Source organism: Protopterus annectens, chromosome 9.part0 (genome assembly GCF_019279795.1).
Source record: "Protopterus annectens isolate FY-2018-M chromosome 9.part0, PAN1.0, whole genome shotgun sequence".
Classification (NCBI taxonomy): Eukaryota; Metazoa; Chordata; order Ceratodontiformes; family Protopteridae; genus Protopterus; species Protopterus annectens.
This window is the reverse complement of record NC_056743.1, coordinates 1,718,737,183-1,718,760,671: the sequence shown is the minus strand read 5'-3', so window position 1 is coordinate 1,718,760,671 and position 23,489 is coordinate 1,718,737,183. Positions and strand designations below refer to the sequence as shown.

At 40.7% G+C, this 23,489-nt stretch overlaps 1 protein-coding gene across 1 annotated transcript in view; it reads left to right on the top strand.

Moving 5' to 3' along the window:
* Positions 1-23,489, top strand: part of LOC122812231 (serine/threonine-protein kinase N1-like) — a 2,446,550-nt gene that overhangs the window by 2,215,846 nt on the left and 207,215 nt on the right. The window contains exon 19 of the mRNA XM_044084586.1: positions 1,886-2,028. Within this exon, the coding sequence (XP_043940521.1) occupies positions 1,886-2,028 (143 nt within the window). The remainder of the gene's footprint in view (positions 1-1,885; positions 2,029-23,489) is intronic.

Below are 23,489 nucleotides of genomic sequence, written 5' to 3'. Positions count from 1 at the left end.
CTACAATTTGAAAAAAAAAAAGTTTATTTCAATCACTAACAAGCATTTATTGGTGTTTTATAGCCTGCTTTCTGAAGGGATTTAGGTTTAAAGCTGAAATATTTTGTTGTCTAACTAGAATCTAGTTTCTAGTCATGTAAAGCTACACTGGTTTGAGAATATAGAGTATTGTTTAGGTTTGTGAACAAGGTTATGTGTGATAAGAAGTTGAGACACATTCAAGGAGTAAGGCAGTTTTAGCCAATGTAACTGCTTTAGTGTAACACAATGGTGAGATGTATAGCTCACATCATCAGCAAATTTGGCTGCTTTGTTGAAGCATTGCTCATAGAGATTGGTGTGGAGTGTAGTACTTAATTTGTTAGTTTTGTAAAAGAAAATTGTATTTTAGTATTATACAAGTTCAGATGTTAATTTAAATGAAACAACTTTGTTCTGGTTATATTTTGTGTTCGTTAATATTAGTGTAGAAGCAGTGTTTCATTATTTTGTCTTTTCGTCAGTTTGTGTTTAAAAGTTGGTATCCCACAAGTCCACTGGAGTGGGTATGGTTACATAATTAGGTATGTAAATAAATTTTATGTTAAGCAGCATACAGATTTTTCGCCAGTTGTATCTATTTTTCCATGGCCCTTTGTCCTGTTTTTTTTTAGGTTTCCAGGTTGAGAGGTATGTGCATGGGTCTAGTCTTCTTTTTTTTTTCTTTTTCTGTTTTAAAGGTTTGTCATTACTCTTGAGTGCACTCTTACACATTCAAACTAAGTGTTTTCTTAGTTAGATGCCACACTTTAATAGATCCCCATGGCCTTAGTGCTTTATTTTTAATTTTAACATTGATCACTGTATTTCTACCTTAGCTGTTATTTTTATGTTTTCATCGTACTTAGGTTTTCACTTGTAGATTTATACACATGTTCATTCATATTATGATTTGTTTTTGACACACAAACCTGGTGAAGTATTTATTTGATACAAAAGCGATCTTTGTTAAAAGTGGTTTAGTTTATATTCATTATTATTTATTGTGGTAGATCTTGTTATTTAGTTAGTCATTTTGTTACTTAGTTTCTTGATTAATAAAGTTTTGGATTAGTTGGTTAGCCTATATAAAGTGTTAATAAGCTGGTTTTATATTTTAATTTAGCTTTTTAGTTTCAGTTTTTAGGTAGCACAGTCTCAGATTACACTATGGTGGTAAGGAGGGTAGGGGACTTGGCTAAAGGAATGATTTTAATGATTTTATTGCTCTTAAACAGGACTACCCTCTGTAATCACTCCCTTGCTGCAAACAACCTGATTTTATATATAGATAAGGAATTTTTTTGATACATTTCTTTATACTCAGCTAGGATCGCTTGTTTGTGTGTTTCAATAAAGGTTATTCCATTTTTAACTCAGCTGTGGACTACCTACTATTTTCTGTTTGATTATTTTGTAGCACACAATTTGCAGTTTGATTTTTGTTCTGTGAACTAGGTGCATAACATAATTCAGGAAGTGAACATCACACCCTCCACACTGTGAAGTGTCTCCTTGATTTGTTTTTGACCCAGTGTAGGTTGCATACTGTTTTTCTGAGACCGAGGGATACCACAGATTTTTCTTTTTACTTATTGTGATCATACTTCCAGCAGTTGTATATTTGCACTTTACGTTTGTGAACAGCTGACTTGTACACAGAAACAAAACAAAAAATATCAAAATGACTACTGGTACATTTGGGCCTTTATGTTCAGTTATTTTTCCATAGATGATGTCATCCTGCCTTAAGTTAGTCGTCATCAATAAAATAATTGGCCCTGTATTACAGTTCAGCTCTTTTGCCAAATTGTCTGTGGACTTGGCCTACGACTCACCTCATGTTTATTTCTCCATCTATCTGTAGGAATGGGATACGGTGATAGAACTAGCACTTTCTGTGGAACTCCAGAATTTCTGGCACCAGAGGTTCTGACAGATACATCGTATACCAGAGCAGTGGACTGGTGGGGTCTTGGAGTGTTAATATATGAAATGTTAGTGGGTGAGGTAAGTGCTTCTAGTTGATAATATATTTACTTGAAAAAAGTTTGGTCCAGTATGTAAAGTGTATAATTTTCTGGAGTGCATGGGGATCATTAGTCACAGAAAAAAATTAATTTAGCAAGATGCTCAAATGATACCATGTGCATATGCTTAGTTTTGCAAATTTTATGATCTGTTCACTTAACTGCTTTGTTTCAAAGTGTCACATTGTTGCATTATGTGTGATGCTAACGTAACAAAACTTGGCAGGACTTAACTTTCATTATCCAGTGTTAAAAGAGCTCTTTAAGTGGCTTTTCTTAGGAGAAGTTGTGTCATTTAACCATGTAACTTTATTAAAAAAAAAAAAAATCTCCGCCTTTCATAAGATCACATGTCCACACAACAGTTCTAGTCTGTACCTCCTTTTTCTGTTGCATATTCATAATGCAGCTTTGTTTCATTCCTTGGCCATATAATGAAGAAACAGCTTTTTTATTTATTGTTTTGCTTACTTAAGTTCATAGGTACTTACTAGTGAGGATTTTTAGAAGCCTACCCTTTACTTACTTATTTCCAGAAGTGCATACTGAAGAAAAACTTTCTGTTGTTGTATTTAGGAAGCTGCACTCTAATGTGGAATCACTGATTACTAGTACACAATGGAGCTATGACATAGAATGTCTATCAGATAACTAGTACTAGCAATGGACAGATAATCAGAGCTGTGAAACCATGTAGCACCAAAACTTGGTAGATTGTTCAGATCTCATTAAAACTGAAAGGAGCAGCTGTAGGCTAAGGTCATCTCCCAAGTGACAAAGTAAAAAAAAAAAACAAACAAAAAAAAAAATTTTTGGATCATTGTTTTATGAGAATTTGGTTCACAAACCCAAATCATCTTTCATGTATGTTATACGTATTGGGCTAATATTTCAAAATTGGTGTTTCCAGATGAAAACAAAACATAACTTGTTTACATTTTGGTAGCCAACTGGTCACATTGTGCACCTGAGTATCACTTTTCAAAACAATTTAATCTTGTAACATTTTATTTATTTATTTATTTATTTAACATTTGTTTACCAGGAAAGTCCAACTTGGAACAAAGCCAATTTTCAGCAGAGGACCAGGGAGAAATCCTCCAGATGAGTAGAAGAAATGCTTTAATGTTGTTTTTCATAATCTCATGAAATATTGAAACCTTAAAGAACAAGAGTCTTAGAAGCAGAAAGAACCTGAACAAAAAGAGCAACACTTTTATTTAGAATGACTCTATTGTTTTTGCAAGGGGTGTTTTGGTCCTGTTGTTGATCAGACTTGTAAGGTGAGAAACAGATACTTAGAACATGTAATGCTGTGAAAAAGAAAAAAAGCATGCATGCAGATATTTCATGGTAAAATATCTATAAGTACAAGTAATGGTACATCTAAAACTCTCAAGATTTATGTATAGAAAAAGAAAGCCCACATGAAAGCCAGCTATTTCAGACTAACATGGAAATAATCTAGAACAGTGTCTTTGTAATCTGCTAACAAAGCACAGAAGAGGGGGAAACATAGGCATTTCAGGTGACTACCTTAGGAAGGATGCAAGCAGAGTTGAGGTGAGGTGATACCTTTTAAGTGGCCCAACATGATTGTCATAGCAGTCATTTTGAGCTTTCTAACTATGTAAGCCCTTTCTGGTATTTTCAGTTGCACAGTTTGCGGTACTGTGGTAACTGGGACTGGAGTGGAATCAAGAAGCCCAAGCCATATCATCCTTAGAGTGAGAAGAAAAGACTAATTCCTTCTGGATAGGAGATTGTTAATGTCAGAGTGAATTTACAGTTGCCCATCCAGTGCTGAGATCTGCTTTAAAGGTTTTCAGAGAGGTACTCTGCTTGATATGCAGAGGAAGTCTATTCCAAATATGGAGGAGCATTGGGTAAGAAAGGTGTCCCACCAGCAAGCTGTTGACCTTAAAGTGGAAATTTATGTCGTTGAAAGAGTGGGTATTAACTGAACTGTTTGATCTGTGAAGGTTAATTGGTTGATATGGTATTTTTTGTAGCATACAACACTATGCAAAGATCACCTCTGGAGACCCTGTAAGTGACTGAGCAGAGGAATAGAATATTTTAGTCCACTGGGGTAGCTTAATTGGTTTAAACCAGAGATTTTTATGGTTAGTTATCTTTGGGCCTTTCAAGTGGTGGAATGCTTAGAGTGCTACATTGCAAAGCAGCATTGCATTTGATAATGGGTCTGATGAAGGAGTAGCAAAGAGGAATAAAGACATTATTCAACCTACAAGATATGTTATAGTAGTTACAGTGTTTCTTTCACTGCATTTTCTTTGTGGGCAGTAGTGTATCTGCCTTGCACAGCTTCTGACTGTTTGACCATAGCCGAAACATGGTGGTCAAAAGAGATATAAGTGTCAGTGTAGGTTCCCAGGTCTCTAGTAGTTGCTGCTTTTTATGAAGAAAAAATAGGAATATAATATGAGGAAAGGCTTAGATGTCTTACCAAATGAAACTATGTTACATTTTTTAGCATTTAAGGTTAAGCATATGTTTAGCACATTACATGTAGGTCTGATGTAGGCCTTACTGGAGAATTTGTGTATAATGATGTGAACTGACAACAGCACCGTCACTAACAATAAACTGCTACTGACAATAGATGTGAGAGTGTTCAATCGCGCCGTTTGTTCTTACACATGGGTTCGGAGCCGATCCTCGGCTCCGTGTCGGCCGCTTGCAAGCTCTGCATCGAGAAGAAGCTCGAGATCACCTAATACCCACAATCCCCCTCTGCCTTTACCTCAGATCTAGTTTGCCGTTGCAGCGTTCGCATCACTGGGTCGAGCTCGAGCACCTAAGATAAGATTAAGATATTTTTTCTTGTAGTTTTTCTTGGTACTTTTATATTATAAGGTTATTTAGTGAATTTTTGTCTGTGTGTGGTAAGGTTGAGGGAATCTCGGTACCTTTAAGTTGTTAAAACTTATTTAGAGTTCTCTTCGGGGCCTACCACCCCTTTCTTGGATTAGACAACCGGATTGACTAATATAACTGGATTTGACAATATTACAGGACTAGACTATTTTACTGGATTTGACTTTTTTCTTCCTTATAGTGACATGTCTGAAAAGGCTAAATCGGGGTTTAAGCGTTGCCAATGTGGGCAAAAAATGTCAGTAACTGACAATCATAGTTCCTGCGTCTACTGTCTTGGCCCTCTCCATCTGCAAGAAGACTGTTCTATTTGTCATTCTTTCAGTGGGAGGGTCATGACAGATAGGCGCAGGAAACTAATGGATAGAGGTTTGTTAAAACCTTCCTTTCAGGAGGCTCTGGATGCTTCTGACCAGGCATCCAAGTCCTCGAAGGAATCGAAGACGTCGGAGCCCAAGTCATCGGCTCCGAGCTCTTCAGCTAAAGTTAGATCACCGGTTCCACAGACTTCGGGGCAGAGTGTTCAACTGTTGTCAGTTTCCGAGCCTCAAGTCTTGGAACCGGTGATGGAGCTCCCTCCCCCGACACTGTTGAGGTCGGCTCCGTCTTCGGTTCCTTCGACCCGTTCTTCCAAGCCCCTCTCCGACATCGATGTGGACCGTGTGGTGCAGAAATTATTGGAGCATACGGCCCTATCCAAACTTATATCGGTTTCAACCCAATTGGTGTCGAAACTTGAAGGCCTTCCATTATCTCCATCCCTTCCTCCTCCGAGACCTGTCCAGTCTTTGGAGCCGGAAGAGGTTGATCTACTGATTGTGGAACCCTCGGTGCCAGAACCGTCCTTTTCTCGGTCGGCTCCGTTCACCTCGACTCCGTCGGATCTGGTACCGGAGTCTCAGACCCGACGATCCATCCTTGGTTCCGGGGCCGAGAGTCGAACCGATGTTTCGGTTCCGACTCTTCCTCTCGGGGCCTTGGCGCGGATCGATTCGGCTCCGTCCTCGGGGTCGATGCCCTCGGTGCCTGTTTCGGGGATTCTTCGGAACCGGGAGATTCTGCGACTCGAGGCCCGGGGGCCTTCGATCTCATGAGGAAGGTGTTGTCTACCCAGACAACCACATCAGTAGAAGCAGCCTCTCCTCCCCATAAAGGACCGTTATCTTCCTCTGCACCAACGGCCACATCCAAGCGTCGAGCACCGGTGTCTCAGCCACCCCTGGAGGGTGCCCCCTCTTCCTCGGAGGCTTCTTCGGATGCTCCCCCCAAAGAAGTCCCTAGGAAAAGATTGTGTAAGAGGAGACACTTAGATTCTCCACAAGAATCTTTGACATCCGATACTGACTTGGATGAGTCAGAAGTGTCCCCAAAGTCACCTTCAGAAGATGTCTCCTTTTCTGACATCTTGGAGATCCTAAAACAGAGAGGTGATTGGCAGTCCCTTCCCCCTTCTGAGGATGAGTCAGTCTTGCTGAAGGCATTCGGTGCTCGCCCTTCCTCCTCCTGGGTCACTCCGCCCTTCGATGAGTTAATGGAGTTGATTGCTCGAAGGGCGTGGGAGACACCTGACACGGTGGAACCAGTCCCTAGGAAGCCTAATAAGTACATCACTGCACCCCAAGACAAGGCTTACCTCACAAAGGGAGTTCCAGTGGACGCCATGGTGGTGGCAGCGGCCACTAAAAAGGAGATGTCGGAATCTTCCTCATCTGTCCATCCGCCTAACAAAGACTCCAGGACTATGGACAGATACGGGAAGCGCATTTTTAGTTCAGAGGCTTTTTCTATGCGATCCCTGAACTATTTGACCCATTTTACACGTTTACAGAGGGATCTAATCAAAGAGCTGGGAGATACCCTCCAGGGTACTACAGATGCTGCGGTCTCAGAGAAAGTTACAGCACATCTCAATACCCTTACATCCATTGTTAACTCATCCATGAGGCTGATATCATACGCAGCCGAAGGATCGAGTAGGGCAGCAGCTTCAGCGATTGCTCTTCGCAGGCAATCCTGGATGCGCTTATGTTCATTTGCGGAAGCCTTCAAGTCTTCCTTTACTAACACCCCATTTGATGGTGCCACTCTCTTTGGCCCCAAAGTAAAGGAGACCCTTACCCGGTGTGAACAGGAGGGAAAGACTCTGTCTGCTGTCTGAGTCCGTTTTCCACCCTTCCAGACCGTACCCCAAAGGGCAACGTGGTGGGAAAATGTGGTTTTGAAAACCCCAAGGATCTTTCCCAGGCACACAGGGTGATGCCCCCTCTAGAGGCAGAGGAGGGGGCAGAGGTGGAAGATGCCGCCCTGGTGGCAGAGGGGGTCCGCAAAACCAAGGTGACAGGGATACAACCCCTGGAAAACCTTTCCAGCACTCCTGAGAGGAGGCCCGACTGTCCTGCTCTGGAGGCAGTCGGGTCGCTTAGCTTTATACCCTCAGGCCTGGCAAAATATTACTACAGACAACTGGGTAAAAAGCGTTGTTACCAGAGGTTACAGAATACCGTTCCTATCCACCCCCATTCCAAAGAGAAAACTCCCAGATGTACCGCCCCATCTGCGAGACCCAGCAGCTATAGAAATTTCAAAGCTGCTAGAAAAAAGAGTCATCCAACCAGTCCTAGCGGACCAAATAGGATTCGGAACTTACTCAAGGTTCTTTTTAGTTCCAAAGAAGACAGGGGACTGGAGGCCTATTCTGGACCTAAGCAACCTCAACACCTTTGTCAAGAAAGAAAAGTTCCGAATGGTCACGCTTCAATCGATCCTTCCATTCTTACAGAAGGCCGACTGGATGTGCTCAATAGATCTGAAGGACGCATACTACCACATCAAAATGGCCAGGGCGTCCAGGGATCATTTGCGCTTCCGGCTGGGAGCCAGTCACTATCAGTTTCGAGCCCTGCCCTTTGGTCTGACCTCAGCCCCCAGGGTTTTCACCAAATGCATGGCAGTGGTAGCGTCTCATGTGAGACGCCTAGGATTCCAGGTGTTTCCGTATCTGGACGACTGGCTCCTTTCTGCCACCACCCGGCGTCAACTGATACAGGCCAGGGATTACACCCTACAACTTTGTGTTCACCTCGAATTTCCGTAAATTTCGAAAAATCTTTACTACAGCCATCACAGCATATCTTATTCATAGGAGCGGAATTAGATACACATCATTTAATTCTAAGGCTCCCTCCAGAAAGGATAGTCTCACTTCAAAGCCACATATCTCTCCTTCTGTCGTCCAAAAAGTCCCCAGCAAAGCTGGTTCTGAAGGTCTTGGGTCTCATGGCAGCTTCTCTCATTGCGATACCATTGGGAAGACTGCACATGAGAGTTCTACAATGGCTACTGTTTGCACAATGGTCGTTCCAACAGCTACCTCTGACACACGAAATTCTGATTACAAAAACATGCAAATCACACCTAACCTGGTGGCTTCAGACTTGCAACCTTTCCAGCGGAAGACCATTTGTGCTACCCACGCCGTCAGCGACGATAACCACGGATGCTTCCCTGATAGGGAGGGGGGGCATCTTTCAGGGACAGACAGTCCAAGGTGAATGGACCAATTTGGAGTACAATCTGCACATCAATGTTCTGGAGTTGAGGGCAGTGTTTTTAGCGTTGCAACACTTTGCTCCCCTTCTTCCTCTAGGGACTATTGCAGTTCAGACAGACAACATGTCTGTAGTCTGGTACATAAACAAGCAAGGGGGAACCAGGTCTTATCAACTATGCAGAGAGGCCATGAGAATTTGGCAATGGGCGGAGTCCACGGGTCGCTTTCTGATCGCAACGCACATCCCGGGGTCATCCAACGTCATAACCGACAGGCTGAGCAGAGCAATTCTGTTACCTCACGAGTGGTCCCTCAAACAGTCAATTGCGAAGACGATATTTCGCAAGTGGGGCCAGCCTTCCTGCGATCTCTTTGCATCTCCAATGAACGCCAAATGCAGGAGCTACTTTGCCCTATTACCCCCTCCAGGGGAAGTCCCCAGGGACGCGCTGGTGCACGATTGGCCCCCGGGTCTCCTGTACGCTTTTCCTCCCTTTCCCCTGATTGCAAAGTTTCTACAGAAAGCCAACAACCTTCAGAGGACGATAATCCTCATTGCCCCATTCTAGCCTCGTCAAATTTGGTTGCCCTTTCTATTGCAACACTGCATTCGGGGACCTTGGATTCTGGACCCAGAGCCAGATCTACTGACTCACTCGTCAGGAGTTCCTCACCCATCTCTCGAATCACTCCATCTAGCAGCTTGGCTGCTCCGCTTCCCTTTCTAGCCAGGTCTGACTCTCTTACACCGGCAGTTCAGAATATATTAGTGGCTTCTCATAAAGCTTCCACTACAAAGACCTACACCAGTAAATGGAAGCGTTTTGTCTTCTGGGCGAATTCACATCATTTGGACCCTGTTATAGCTCCGTTAAACAAGATCTTGGAGTTTTTGACAGAATTGTTCCATGAAGGAGCTTCTCCTGCCACTTTAAGAGTACAATTGGCTGCCATTTCCAACTTTCATGTGGAAGAATGTGGTGCGCCTGTTATGGCTCACAGACTTTGTAAGGCTTTTTTAAAAGGATCCTTTCATATTAGACCACCAGTGAGAACTCCTACATCACCTTGGAATCTGAACCTCTTACTTTCTAAATTGATGTTGCCCCCTTTTGAGCCAGCCTCTGTTTGCCCATTAAAGTTTTTATCATGGAAGACTCTCTTCTTGGTAGCCATTACATCTGCTAGGCGGGTGTCTGAGCTTCAGGCTCTTTCTATTAAACACCCTTATTTGATTTTCCACTCTGACAGAGTATCTCTTCGCACTAATCCATCCTTTCTCCCCAAAGTTTGCTCTACCAATAACATTAATCAGTCCATTGAATTACCCACCTTTTTCAAAAATCACACTAATAAGTTAGAGTATATGTTGCACAAATTGGATGTCCACAGACAACTCAGGTTTTATTTGGATAGAACAAAAGATCACAGGAAATCTGATCAACTATTTGTAGCTTTTGCTGACAGCAGGAAAGGTGTAGCGGTTACTAAACGAACTCTTTCCAAATGGCTAACTGATTGTATCATATACGCTTATGAATCTTCTAATCAAACCTTATCGGTCAAACCTAAAGGACATTCTACAAGATCAGTGTCTACATCCTTGGCTCACGCAGCTCGCCTACCATTAGACACGATTTGTGCAGCTGCTACTTGGGCTAAACCGCATACATTTATCTCTCATTACAAAGTGGACAGGGTTTCTAGGGATAGGGCAACCTTTGGTTCCACTGTGCTCAAGAACGTTCTCCCGTGAGTTTCTCAGGAACATGGAGCTAGGGACGCTACCCATGTGTAAGAACAAACGGCGAGATTGAACACTCTCACATATAGAAGTTATGTCCTTACCATAACGTTCCATGTGGAGTGTTCATCTCGCCTTTGTTCTTACATTCCCACCCTCCCACCCTCAGGAAGAACGTTCGATTTGGTGCCTGGTCTGGAGTATTTTCCTGCTGCATTTGCAATAGTTGTATTTGTATGATACACTTGTGTGTATATATTGTATATATATGTATATAGATGATCTTTGATTGTGTAAATTTTGGTATGAGTGTGCTCTCTCTGGCTGCTGGTTTGCTTGCAAACTAGATCTGAGGTAAAGGCAGAGGGGGATTGTGGGTATTAGGTGATCTCGAGCTTCTTCTCGATGCAGAGCTTGCAAGCGGCCGACACGGAGCCGAGGATCGGCTCCGAACCCATGTGTAAGAACAAAGGCGAGATGAACACTCCACATGGAACGTTATGGTAAGGACATAACTTCTATTTTCATGGCTAGCTGAGATACCCCCTCCTTAAATAATGTGAGTTCTGTTGTTAAGCCATTTAGCTTTCTAGCAGACAGTATAAGGATTAATGTTGAGACTAGAAAGCTTGTTTATGATGCCAACGTAAGGAATGATGTCATAGGCTATAGCAGGTTCAGGACTGGCAGTGTGGATTGTTTGGCCCTCATCTAATGTTACTCTGACCTTGTCAAATAAATCAACCTGATTGAGAAGGCATGACTTGCTGCTAAAATCCAAATTGATTTGAGACAGGGAACGTGGAGTTCATGCGATATTCATCAAATTTGTCACTACTGCAGTAGCCTTAGCTATACGGGATATACCCTGCCAAGGATATAACAGCTGGCCAGCTTCCAAAGCTCCACGGCACCTTCCATGTGCTCAAACCATTAGGCAGCTTGAGTTGAGCTGCCTAAAAACACAAGTTTTAGTGACAAGCCCTTCAAAGCTTTTCTGCTGCCACAGAGTGCTCTTCTCTGTGGGATTGTGCTTGTACTGTTCTAATGCTGGGCAGATAAGTTCCCTTCAGGGAATACTTCCACACTTTAAATGTATTCTTTAAATGTACTTTCCTGGTTAGGAGAATTGTTTTTTTTTTTATCTAGGAATATGTGTTTTACTGTCACAAGACTTAACTGTATTTTTAAGTGAGAATGTACTTTTTGTGTTATTTTAAAAGCTGTTAAAATAATTGAAAAACATTTTTCTGTGGAGAAATTGTATTTATTTATCTTTTGGGGTTAGCAGAGTTTAGTAAAGTGCTTTTTACTGTGTTTTTGGTTGGCAAAAAGTGACTTTTTACAACTTCTTCTGGTTTGTGCTGGTTATTTTCCCTGGGGAAAAGAGGCACTATTTTCATCTTGACCATGGAACAAACTACCTCTCCCACAGTAGGTCCTTCCAGACACAAAAAAAAAAAGTTAAGCAAACAGCCTTTGCGACCACAGCTGGCTAACTATTTGCCTCAGCCACAGGTGGCAGGGTGGCATCTGCGCTATGGCTAAAGCTAGTTCCTCAGACCACTTATCATTCATATCTTTTATTCCAGATCCCTCTGATGTATCAACAACAGCCACTGTGGACCGAGAGTTAGCCACATCCTTTACGGTAGTCAGAGTCCCCCTAAGTGGCCAAGGGAGAACATTTTGTCAGTCCTGGGAGAGGGAGCAGGGAAATCTTCCCTGTTTAATCAAAATGTTCTTTCCATCCCTGAGGAAGCTGCTTCTGCCATTAACAACCCTGTTGGCCCAAATTTATCCTGTCAAAAAGGAACAGAAAACTACACGTGTTTGCTACTGCTCAAATTTCTCTGGACAAGAGTTGTTTACCAAATCTGGCTCAGGGTCTAATTCAGGCTATTGATCTTTCTTATTTGGTTGTTTCTAGTAAAAGAAAAAGGGGATACTTAGAGGTTCAAGATTCTGAATCTGGACATTATGGTGAAGGGACAGATGCAGGGTTTTCTTTTCAGATTTCTGTTTCAGATACAGAGGAGAGCACTGTATCTGATTCTCCCTGTGTGGATCTCTCTTTCTGTGAAACTACTTCCAGAATACGCCAGTGTTTTCAATGGGAAAACACTGAGGTTTCCTCAGTCTCTCAGAAAATACTATGAGCAGTTACAAATGGAATTTCCAGAAACTTAACCCATTCCCCAGTGCTGTCAGCATCTGTGTGTGTGTGTGTGTGTGTGTGTGTGTGTGTGTGTGTGTGTGTGTGTGTGTGTGTGTGTGTCGCTGCCTGCAGTTTTACTGATAGCCTGCGGCCCCTAAAAAGGTAGCTAGAGTATATAAAGTTCCCCAGTCTTTTAATTTTTTATAGATTTTTTTCCTAAACCTGACCAGGATATGATAGCTTTACGTAGTCCTACTGATGCTAAACATGTGGTTAATGCCAACCCTACACCTTTTAATATGAATGGGAAACTGATAAGTATGGGTAAAAAGTGCATGATTTTACAAGTTTTATTTTCAGAATTTTGAACTGTCAAGCCTGTATGTTAAAGTTTATTATAATTATGAAATTATGAGGAATGTTTTGTCTGCAGGTTCTTCTTGTGAGGAAATGTCTGCTTTAAATGGTTTAGCTTCTTCCACCTTACAATGCACAACTCATTGTTTAAAGTGTGTGTGTGTGTGTGTGTGTGTGTGTGTGTGTGTGTGTGTGTGTGTGTGTAAATCTCTATTAATAACTTCTTCCAGGACTATGGCCACTGGTACTATTGTGATGAGTTTTGCCTGACTGCTTTCTGAGAAACTCCAAAAAGATGTGAAAAATGAGATTTTAAATTCTCCTTTGGATAGAGATTTAGTTTTTAATCTGTCTGTTGCAGAGATTATCAAAAAGTGTGACAATGTGGTTAAACTGACACGGAATTTATCAGATTTTTCAGCCCTTTTCCAAATTTTTAAAAATGATTCTCTAATCCCTTATCCAGTTTTAGCAAGAAATAAATTCAACAGTCTTGGCAAAATGCTGGTAAACAGACATTTAAGAAGCAATGGCAAGGGGGTTCAAAAAAAGACAAAACAGAACTCCCAAATCAAAGGACAGTCCAACAAGTCAGAATGACAATTCAAGGGACCGTGTCACCTCCCACCACCATCATGGCAGTCCCTTTTCCCTTCCAGAAAGCCTGAATTTCCATTTCTGTGTTTGGCAACAGATGGTTTCAGTCAAAATGGGTTCTGAAGATTATTCATCAAGGTAAATAGCAATAGGAGAAAATTCCTCCTTTCTAGGGGTAACTCCTCATCCACCTGAGCAGACTCTTCTATTTCCCCATGTCCTTCAACATATATTGTCTCAGGGAGTAAAATGTTTTTATTCAGGGATGTTTTTGTTGTCAAAGAAAAAAATTAGCTGGAAACCAGCTCTTGATCTTTCTTTCCTAAACCAAACAGTGATAGTGCCCAAGTTCAACATCTCTGTTGTATCTGTCTCCTGCTCTACTTGAATCAGCTCATCAGTCTGACTTGAGGTTCTTAACATGGAAAACTAAGTTCCAAGCTGTTATGATGAGCAAGCATTACCAGTTTTTCTAGCGAGACAAGGTTTCTTTGAGAATTTTGGACCTTTGCTATGATCTTTCATGTCTTTGGACTCTGGTTTTGAAAGTTGAGAGGTCTGGGTGTACATTTCATCCAGTTTAACACAACTAGTGTTGTTGTGCATTCTCATTTGTAAAGATATTGATGTTTTAGACATTTAGGCATATGCATGGTAAATTACTGGATAGGATTCAAGAGTGCCTGACAAATGAGGATGTTAAAAAGGGCTTTCATAAATGCTATAGTTCCTGCAAACATTAACTCAATTTTAAATAAACAAGCTTATTTTAAAATCTTCGCTTCTGTTTACCATTTATTTAGTGCTTTTATTAACCAAGGTAATCCAGTTGCATGCCGGACCCTTTTCAGCAGAGTTTTGCATGTACCTCAGTTATGTGAACTTACAAGTACTTTTGTACCTATATATCCACCCATATTAAATGATTTTAGTAACTTATATGAAAGAGAGCTTCATGAGCTATATAGTAAACAAATAAATAAGTAAATATTATAACGTAACAAGTAGAGAACACAAAGGTCTTAAAAAGCTTCAGAGCAACAATGAAATAATTAAGCAAGCTGACAAGGGTGGAACCACAGTAGTTATTAACAGAAGTGATTATAATTGTATGTTAGGACTTTTGAGTGATACAACTTTTAAAGCAATTAATAATGCTGAAGTAAAAAACATGTTACTATGGTTAATATGTATATTTATGAATTACAAATTAATGGTGACATCGCTGTAGAAATGTTCAACTATTACAGTATTCTATGTCCTATTAAACCACTTATCTACAGACTCCCTAAGGTACATAAAAATCTCAAAAAAACACCAATGAGAGACCTATTGTGTCTTGGGGAGGGTGGATTATTGAGCCCATCTCAATGTATTTACAATATTTGCTTGGGGAGATACTTTTTAATATTAGAAGCTACATAAAGGATGCTGGTGATTTCCTACACCACTTACATCAGTGGTTAAAAAAAACATGAATTAGAGTATATATTTGTCACTATAGATAGTACATCATTATTTACGGTTATTTTGAATAGTTTTGGTATACATAGTGTACCGAGTTTTCTGTGTAAATATGGTCAAATGTCAGGAAGGGAAATTGAAACCATTTGTGAAATACTAGATCTTTTTTGAACAATAATATTTGTATGTTCCAAGATGTTATTTTCCACTAAGTAGCGGGCATGGCCATGGGTACTTCCATATCCAAAGCCTATGCCAATATAGCAGTGAATAGCTGGGAAGAGCAATATATATATATATATATATATATATATATATATATATATATATATATATTGTAAATTATGTGTTTTTTGTATGGAAGGGAGATGGGAAAAATCTTGGTGAATTTATTAGTTATATTAATAACAGCTCTGACTTCCTGAAATTTACTGTTACATCTTCAGAGGACTCTATAGATTTTTTTGGACGTTAAGATAGAGAAGGTAGATGATCAGATTAGTACATCTGTACATAGAAAGGAGGTTAAGACCAGTAAGTATACTCATAGGACTAGTATGCATGCCGACCATATATTTAAAGGTGTAGTGAAAAGTCAAATGTTACGTGCTAGTAGACTGAATATTAGTGATGGTAAATGTACGGAACAGTTGAATGATATGACCAATTATTAGTTTTAGAAGTGGGGTTATGGTGTGAATCTACTACAAACCTTTAAAGCAGAAGTTTTACATAATAGAAATGATAAGGCAAAACCATTTTTTTCTAGTGGGACTCTACATATGCAACTTCTTCTTCTTCTTTCGGCTGCTCCCGTTAGGGGTCACCACAGCAGATCAACTGTTTCCATTTCCTCCTGTCCTCTGCATCTTGCTCTGTCACACCAACCACCTGCATATACTCTCTCACCACATACATAAACCTTATCTTAGGCCTTCCTCTTTTCCTGTTACCTGGCAGCTTCATCCGTAGCATCTTTTTCCCAATATACTCTGCATCCCTCCTCAGCACATGTCCAAACCAACGTAATCTTGCCTCTCTGGCTTTGGAGCCAAACCTTCCAACCTGGGCTGACCCTCTAATATACTTATTCTTAATCCTGTCCATCCTTGTCACACCCAGTGCAAATCTTAACATCTTCAACTCTGCCACATCAAGCTCTGACTCCTGCCTTTTTGTTAGTGCCACTGTCTCCAACCCGTATAACATAGCGGGTCTCACTACCCTCTTGTAGACCTTCCCTTTCACTCTTACTGGTACTCATCTGTCACAAATTACTCCTGACACTCTTCTCCACCCACTCCATCCTGCCTGTACTCTCTTCTTCACCTCTCTTCCATGCTCACCATTACTCTGAACTGTTGATCCCAAGTACTTAAACTCATTCACCTTCGCCACCTCTACTCCCTGCATCCTCACCATTCCTCTATCCTTCCTCTCATTCACACACACATATTCTGTCTTAGTCCTGCTGACCTTCATTCCACTTCTCTCTAGAGCATATCTCCACCTCTCCAGGGTCTCCTCCACCTGTTCCCTACTCTCACTACAGATCACAATGTCATCTGCAAACATCATAGTCCACAGGGACTCCTGTCTGATGTCGTCTGTCAACCTGTCCATCACCATTGCAAATAAGAAAGGGCTCAGAGCTGATCCTTGATGTAATCCCACCTCCACCTTAAACGCATCCATCACTCCCACCGCAGACCTCACCGCTGTCACACTACCCTCGTACATGTCTTGTACCACTCTTACATACTTCTCTGACACTCCCGACTTCCTCATACAATACCACAACTCCTCTCTAGGCACCCTGTCATATTCTTTCTCTAAATCCACAAAGACACAATGCAACTCCTTCTGACCTTCTCTGTACTTCTCCATCAACACTTTCAGAGCAAACATCGTGTCTGTAGTGCTCTTTCCTGGCATGAAACCATACTGCTGATCACTAATCATCACCTCCCTTCTTAACCTATCTTCCACTACTCTTTCCCATAACTTCATACTGTGACTGATCAGTTTAATCCCTCTGTAGTTACTACAGCTCTGCACATCACCCTTATTCTTAAAAATCGGTACCAAAACACTTTTTCTCCATTCCTCAGGCATCCTCTCACTTTCCAAGATTTCATTAAACAATCTAGTTAAAAACTCCACTGCCATTTCACCTAAACACCTCCATGCTTCCACAGGTATGTCATCTGGACCAACAGCTTTTCCGTTCTTCATCCTCTTCATAGCTATCCTTACTAATCCACTGCACTTCATGATTCACTATCCGCACATCATCCAACCTTCTCTCCCTCTCATTCTCTTCATTCATCAACCCCTCTTTCCATCTGCTCAACACACAGTCCTCGCTTGTGAATATGTTTCCCTCATTATCCTTTATCACCCTTACCTGGTGCACATCTTTACTAGCTCGGTCCCTCTGTCTAGCCAATCGGTACAGGTCCTTTTCTCCCTCCTTAGTGTCCAACCTTTTATACAACTCTTCATAAGCCTTATCCTTAGCCTTCGCCACCTCTCTCTTTGCCATGCACCTCATCTCCTTATACTCTTGTCTACTTTCTTCATCTCTCTGACAATCCCACTTCTTCTTCGCCAACCTCTTTCTCTGTATACTCTCCTGTACTTCTTCATTCCACCACCAGATCTCCTTGTCCTCCTTCCTCTTTCCAGATGTCACACCAAGCACCCTTCTAGCCATCTCTTACTAGCTCTGCTGTAGTTACCCAGCTATTCGGTAACTCTTCACTGCCACCCAGTGCCTGTTTTAACTCTTCCCTGAACATCACCTCACAATTACCCTTTTTCAGTTTCCACCATAGTGAACAAGGCAGGTTATTTTATGTAACCACTTATAATAGAAGAACAAAGGATGGTAAAGACATTATTACGAAAAACTGGTGCCTCTTATTATCAATGCTTGAGATTCAAAATATTATAGGATATAAATCTAGCTTTTCACATAAGAATAGTGCAAAATGAAAAGGAAGTTATGTTGCAATGTTTTGGTGATAGGAAATAATAACAATAAAAAAAATGATGGCTAAAGTGGGGACATTCCCATGTCATAATTGTGCATGCTGCTGTGTCATTATTGCAGATATTGAATTCAAACACCCAATAACTAAGAAAAATATATGTTTAAGACATCAGCCACCTGCATAACATGTAATATTATTTATCTTGTTAGTTGTACAAAATGTTTAGCATTTTATGTAGGGCAATTGACTCGCAAGCTTAAAGTTAGAATTATAGAGCATAAATCAGACATCAGGAGGGATGTGGAGACTAATGCCCTTGCAAAACATAGTAAAAAGGAAGGTATGGAACATACATTTAAGTTCTGTGTAATTAGAGTTATTTATCCAAATAGAAGGGGTGGGGATGTGAAAATTTTATTAGAACTTTAAGAATATGAGTGGATAATGCTTCAGGGCTCAATACTTCAGTTAGCATTAAACCAGTGCTTAAAAGGAAACAGATGATTTTGAAGAAATGATTTTTAGGACAAATTTTGGAAATACACACACTTTTATGTACATATTATATGTATATTTTTATATGCATATACATCCTCAGTAGAATTTTATTTCCTATTTTTTATATTTTACATATATATTTTTGAATGTGTTGTAGATTACCTGAATTTTTTAAATGATGATGTACCTTTTAGATAATTGTGTTGAAGCTGTGTCATGTGATATCAATTAATTAATTGCGATGTTTATGTGATTTTAAGCATTTGGAGTGTTTCCTTCACTGCATTTTCTTTGTGGGCATTTTCAGCAGAGATCCACAGAGTCAAAGCTTCAGAGAATAACAACAATAATAATAATAATAATAATGTTGCTGTTGTGTCTTTCAGCTTTTCTCATTTAGGGGTTGCCACAGCGGAACTCCGGTCCACTACTGATTGGTAGTTGATTTTTACATGCCGAGTTACCAGCCCTGACGCACAACCTTCAACGAAGGTACACCCATTCACGCATGTCTCCACGCAGAAGACGTTCTAGCTGAGAATCGAACTGGACAGCATCTTACTGTGAGGTGACAACGCTACCGCAGCACCACCACCACAGGTAATAATATAATAATAATAATAATAAATCAAAATCAGATGATCACAAGCAGTAAGCAATAGACTATACAGTAATTGTCAAATCAACTGCAAATATAGAAATAGAACAAGATATCTATAAAATCAAAACATATTTGCAGAATTTTGATAAACTATCAAAAGAGTATAAATTTCTTTGGTATTGCCATGAAGACAGAAAAAAAGTGTAAAGAAAAGATGCGAAAAAGCAAAATATCTATATAATGTGTGCAAGACCAGAAGGCGAATAAGGGAAAGATGTTGAAACTAAAAGTGAGACTCTGAATGGAGAAAGGAGAAATAGATGGATTGTTTAAGTGGAGGTGAGAAAGTAAGAGTAAATGTTAAATGAGAAAGAAATATAATGTGATATATATAAAGGAGAAAAATGTTAATTGAAGCTAACTGAAGGGGTAGTATTAATACTCTGAGGGGCACTGTTTTCTGGCTTGAATTTTGTTTGCTTATTTATGTGTATTTTAGCTGCTGCTGTTTTGGCACTTTCTATAGTGCCTTGAAAGGCAGTTTTGTAAGTGAAGGTTTGTTGTTTTTCATATTTTTGCTAGTAATTCCTTTCATATTGTCTTACCCTTTGCCAGGTGCAGAGGTCCATAGATTTAATGTCAAGCTTATGATCTACTAATGTTGAGAAAGCTTGATTGCATCCACAGTGTTAGCTGGTACAGACCTTTTTAGCTTGTTTTCCTAAACAGCCACAGCCACTAATCCATCCTTCAGAAATCCCTCAGATGGTGTTACATTATTTGGCTGCTTTAGCCTTCCTATTCTGAGAATTTTAAAATGTATCATCTGCTTTAGAAAAGAATGTAACCTCCTGCCACCTTTGTGAGATACTTGCATAGTTTTGGGTATATCTCTTATCAGCCCCAGGGGAGGACATGCTTGTTCTCTCTGCTTTCATAGGACTTAAAATGCAATCAGTTTTGTTGATATATCCTTTCTGCCTACTTTTCGTAGGTAGTCTGTAGAGCAGGCTTGTTATATTCATCCTTTGAGAGCATCTTCACAATTTTTTACTTCGTTTGAGATGCTTTAACATTTTCAAGCTTGTAGGTGTGCCTGTACATTTATGTATATATCTCATGGGATCCACTACAGAAATTCAGTGTACAGTCTGCTAACTGCAGTCTCAGTGCTCTAAAAGGATTGAGAAATAGCCCACCAAACAAAGCATTTGAAACATTTTCTGTGTGTGCGTGGGGGGGGGGGGTCACATTTCATACCTAGTAGTGCTAATTCTGTGATTGAAATACCTTGCATAACCACAAGGCAAAGGGATGAAAACAACTGCACAAACTGTGCTTTCATACTACAGTAGTACAGTGTAAAATGGAATCAAGGCCTCTACTTCAGGGAATTGTGATTGGAGAGATAATACTAAATGAGATACTTTTTCACTGAAAGGTGGAACTGAATGTGGCATAACCTTAAAGCTCATGCTTTAACTGTCACTACTCTTCTCCTGACTTCGCAAAAATAGCACCACTCTTTCAGTCTCTTTAGAGGCTGAACTTTGTTGACAGAACAAAACATGCAGACCTCTGTGTTGCAAACACTACATATTAATCTCTGTAAAACACTTTCCATAATCCTGAATACAGCAAAAAAAAAAGAGACACATCAGGCATTTCCTTAACAAAAACAATTAAAAAGAAAACTATTTAATAAAACCACTACAAATTGTGATTGCTGCAACCCTTCCTCAGAAGACTACTCCACAAAATACAATAAAATCACACTCTCTATAGATTCATAGCTAAATACTGGGCTAGCTGCCCTTGTGGCTCATTTTAAGCCTAGTCAGTTTCCCTCAAATGTGAGAATCAAACCCTGTAACTTGTGCCTGTAAGGTAAACACCTTAACTGTTATGCTGCCAAATAATAGATATAGTATACTAAAACAGTTGCAGTAAAATGCATATAAAAACAAATGTATTTAAACATAAATAACTGTAAAAGCTATTGAACTATTTTCCAGAGAAAGCTACATAAAAATGGCAATCAACAGTCTTCAAACCTATAAGAAATTCCACCTTACAAAAGAAAGAACTGATCCATCAAGTTTTAAAAAAATACATACATATACTATAAAGAATTAAAAATAAACATAAGTAATTTGAAAAATCCCAGCTGTAAAACAAATGACCTACCTAAACTGCAATGCTAAACCAGTAAGAGAAATCTGTAAAAACAAATCAACAGGTATCAAGAAATGCAGTGAAATAAAGCAAGCTTGTAGAACTTGGTTTTACCAGTCCAATTCCCTGCTGATGTGCCTTCTGTGTGGAGTCTACATGTCCTGCTTTTGTCAGTGTGGATTTTTGCTGAGGTCTCCAGTTTCCTCGTACATCCCAAGGTCTCTGGGGAGGAAGCCTGAATGAGCAAGGTCATCCAGGTGAGGGAAGATTTGTATCCTCCTCATCCTACAAAATGCAATTACAGGAGCAAGGCATTTGTTAAAAACCCTTGGAGCAGTAGAGAGGCCAAAGGACAAAGCAGAGGACTTAAAATGCAATGATGAAACAGAGGAATGCAAGTATTTCCTAAAACCGGGATGAATAGGAATGTGAAGATAAGCATCCTTGGGATCCAGAGAGAGGCCAGGAAAGCCTGAGGAAGAAGAAGAGAGAGCATTTGAAACAAAGAGATCTTCAGAAAGGTGTTGAGCTGTGAAAGGTGCCTCCAGGTGCATTCTTTCTTGAGGATCAAACAGATTCTGGAATAAAACACCTTCCCTCTTTGGGGAGCAGGAACTGCTTGGATGGTGCCTTGAGATGAAAGGCCATACATCTATACATTTGTACAGACGTAAAAAATAGTTGTTCTTGAGGATGTTGAGGAATGCCCAAAAAAGGAGACTGGACAGAACTCAAGAATCCTGAGTGATCCTTAACCAGTTGGGAAGAGACAGGGAAAGATAAAGAGACAAAGGAACCTGACTTAAGATGGAGAGAAGTAGATAGAAAGAACCTGGTTTATCTGGAAAAGGAGGATTCTGAGCAGGAGGAGTCTGAGTAGCCTTACCAGACGGAGCCCATCTAGAACCCTTTTTTACCTTTGGGAAGAGGGTGAGACTGCCTGTGCATAAAGGCAAGCATAGAAGGATAATTCCTCTGAAATTTAGGAATAGGGGAAACAAAAATATGCTTCCATTCCTGTAAGGCCTTGTCCTTTTCTTGCAGGGACGTAAAAAGCTCAGCAGCTGCTGAACCAAAGCGATTTTTATTATTAAGGGGGCATCCATCAATGTAACCTTAATATCATCAGGCGAAGGCTGTAGGCAAAGCAAAGAGTAACATGTCAACACAGAACCAAAGGCAGCAGCTCTAGAAGAAGCATCAGCTGTATCATAGCTACATTTAATAGAATGGTGAGGCACTTGAGAAGAGGCTCCCAACAAACAGAGGGCCAAGATTTTGCCCTCAGAATCAGGAAGGTCAGAAATGATCTGATAGGCCAAAGGAAGAAGAGCCAAGACATACCTCTTCATATGGGTCTAATAATTAATAGTCCGAAAGACTAGGGTAGCAGCAGTATAGACCTTTTTGCCCAGCCATTCCATGGCCCTGCTGTCCGTGTCAGAAGGAAGCAATCTAACAGAAGGCAAGAGGATCAAAAGGTTTGTCAGAAGAGATAGATACAACAGAGGGGTCAACAGAAGGACATTTGTGGAGAAACTTAGTCTTCAGGCAGCTTTTAAAACCTGTCAGGCTTTTTCGTGGCTGGAGGTAGGGAATCAGGAGCCTGAGAAGCTGCTGAAAAAGTATCTTAACAGGGCAGATAGGACTGGGGGGACAGCAGAGGGCTTATGTGTATCTATCTGGAGGACTTCATAATACCTCTTCTGGATTTCAGAAAACTGAGTACAGTCCCATTTAAAGAATTCCTTCATACGTGAGATAGTAACCCTAAAAGAAAGTTCCTCAAAGGGAGAATCTGGGATAATGGAATCCTCCTTCTCAGAACCATAGTCCAATGGAGAAGGAATCTGATAGGGATAAGCCAAGGACACTTCCCCAGAGTCCCAGTCCTCATCAGAAGAGTCTTGCTCTCTTGTCTTCTTAAGTGGAGTGGAAGACCAAGGGGAGGCAGGAGCACAATCTCCCTGGGGAGGCTTCAAGACCATGAGTGCATTAAACACCACCTGTATACAATCCTGCCATTCATGCTGGGGATCTTTGGGAGCAGGGGAAATGTGTTGAGTTTTCTGATTCTTCTTTAGAGGAACATCAGCCCTAAAGACCTTAAGAGAATCGGTCTCTTGCTGACACTCAGTGTAGTGAGAATCTACTTCTGAACCAGAATCTGTGGAATGCCCCACAGCCCCTCAAATATTATTAGCTGAGGTTCTCCTCAACATCCACAACAGTGCCTTCAGAGCCTTTGGGGATGCAGGAGAAGCCAGATCCATGCTGGCCTCCAATGTGGTCATGGCAGAGGAGTCCGACAGAACAACCGGACAATCCTTCGGGCTTTCACCAGCCTCAAGAGAGGCATCCAGGGGAGGCAGTATAGCAGCTGAATCTGACCTAACTTTT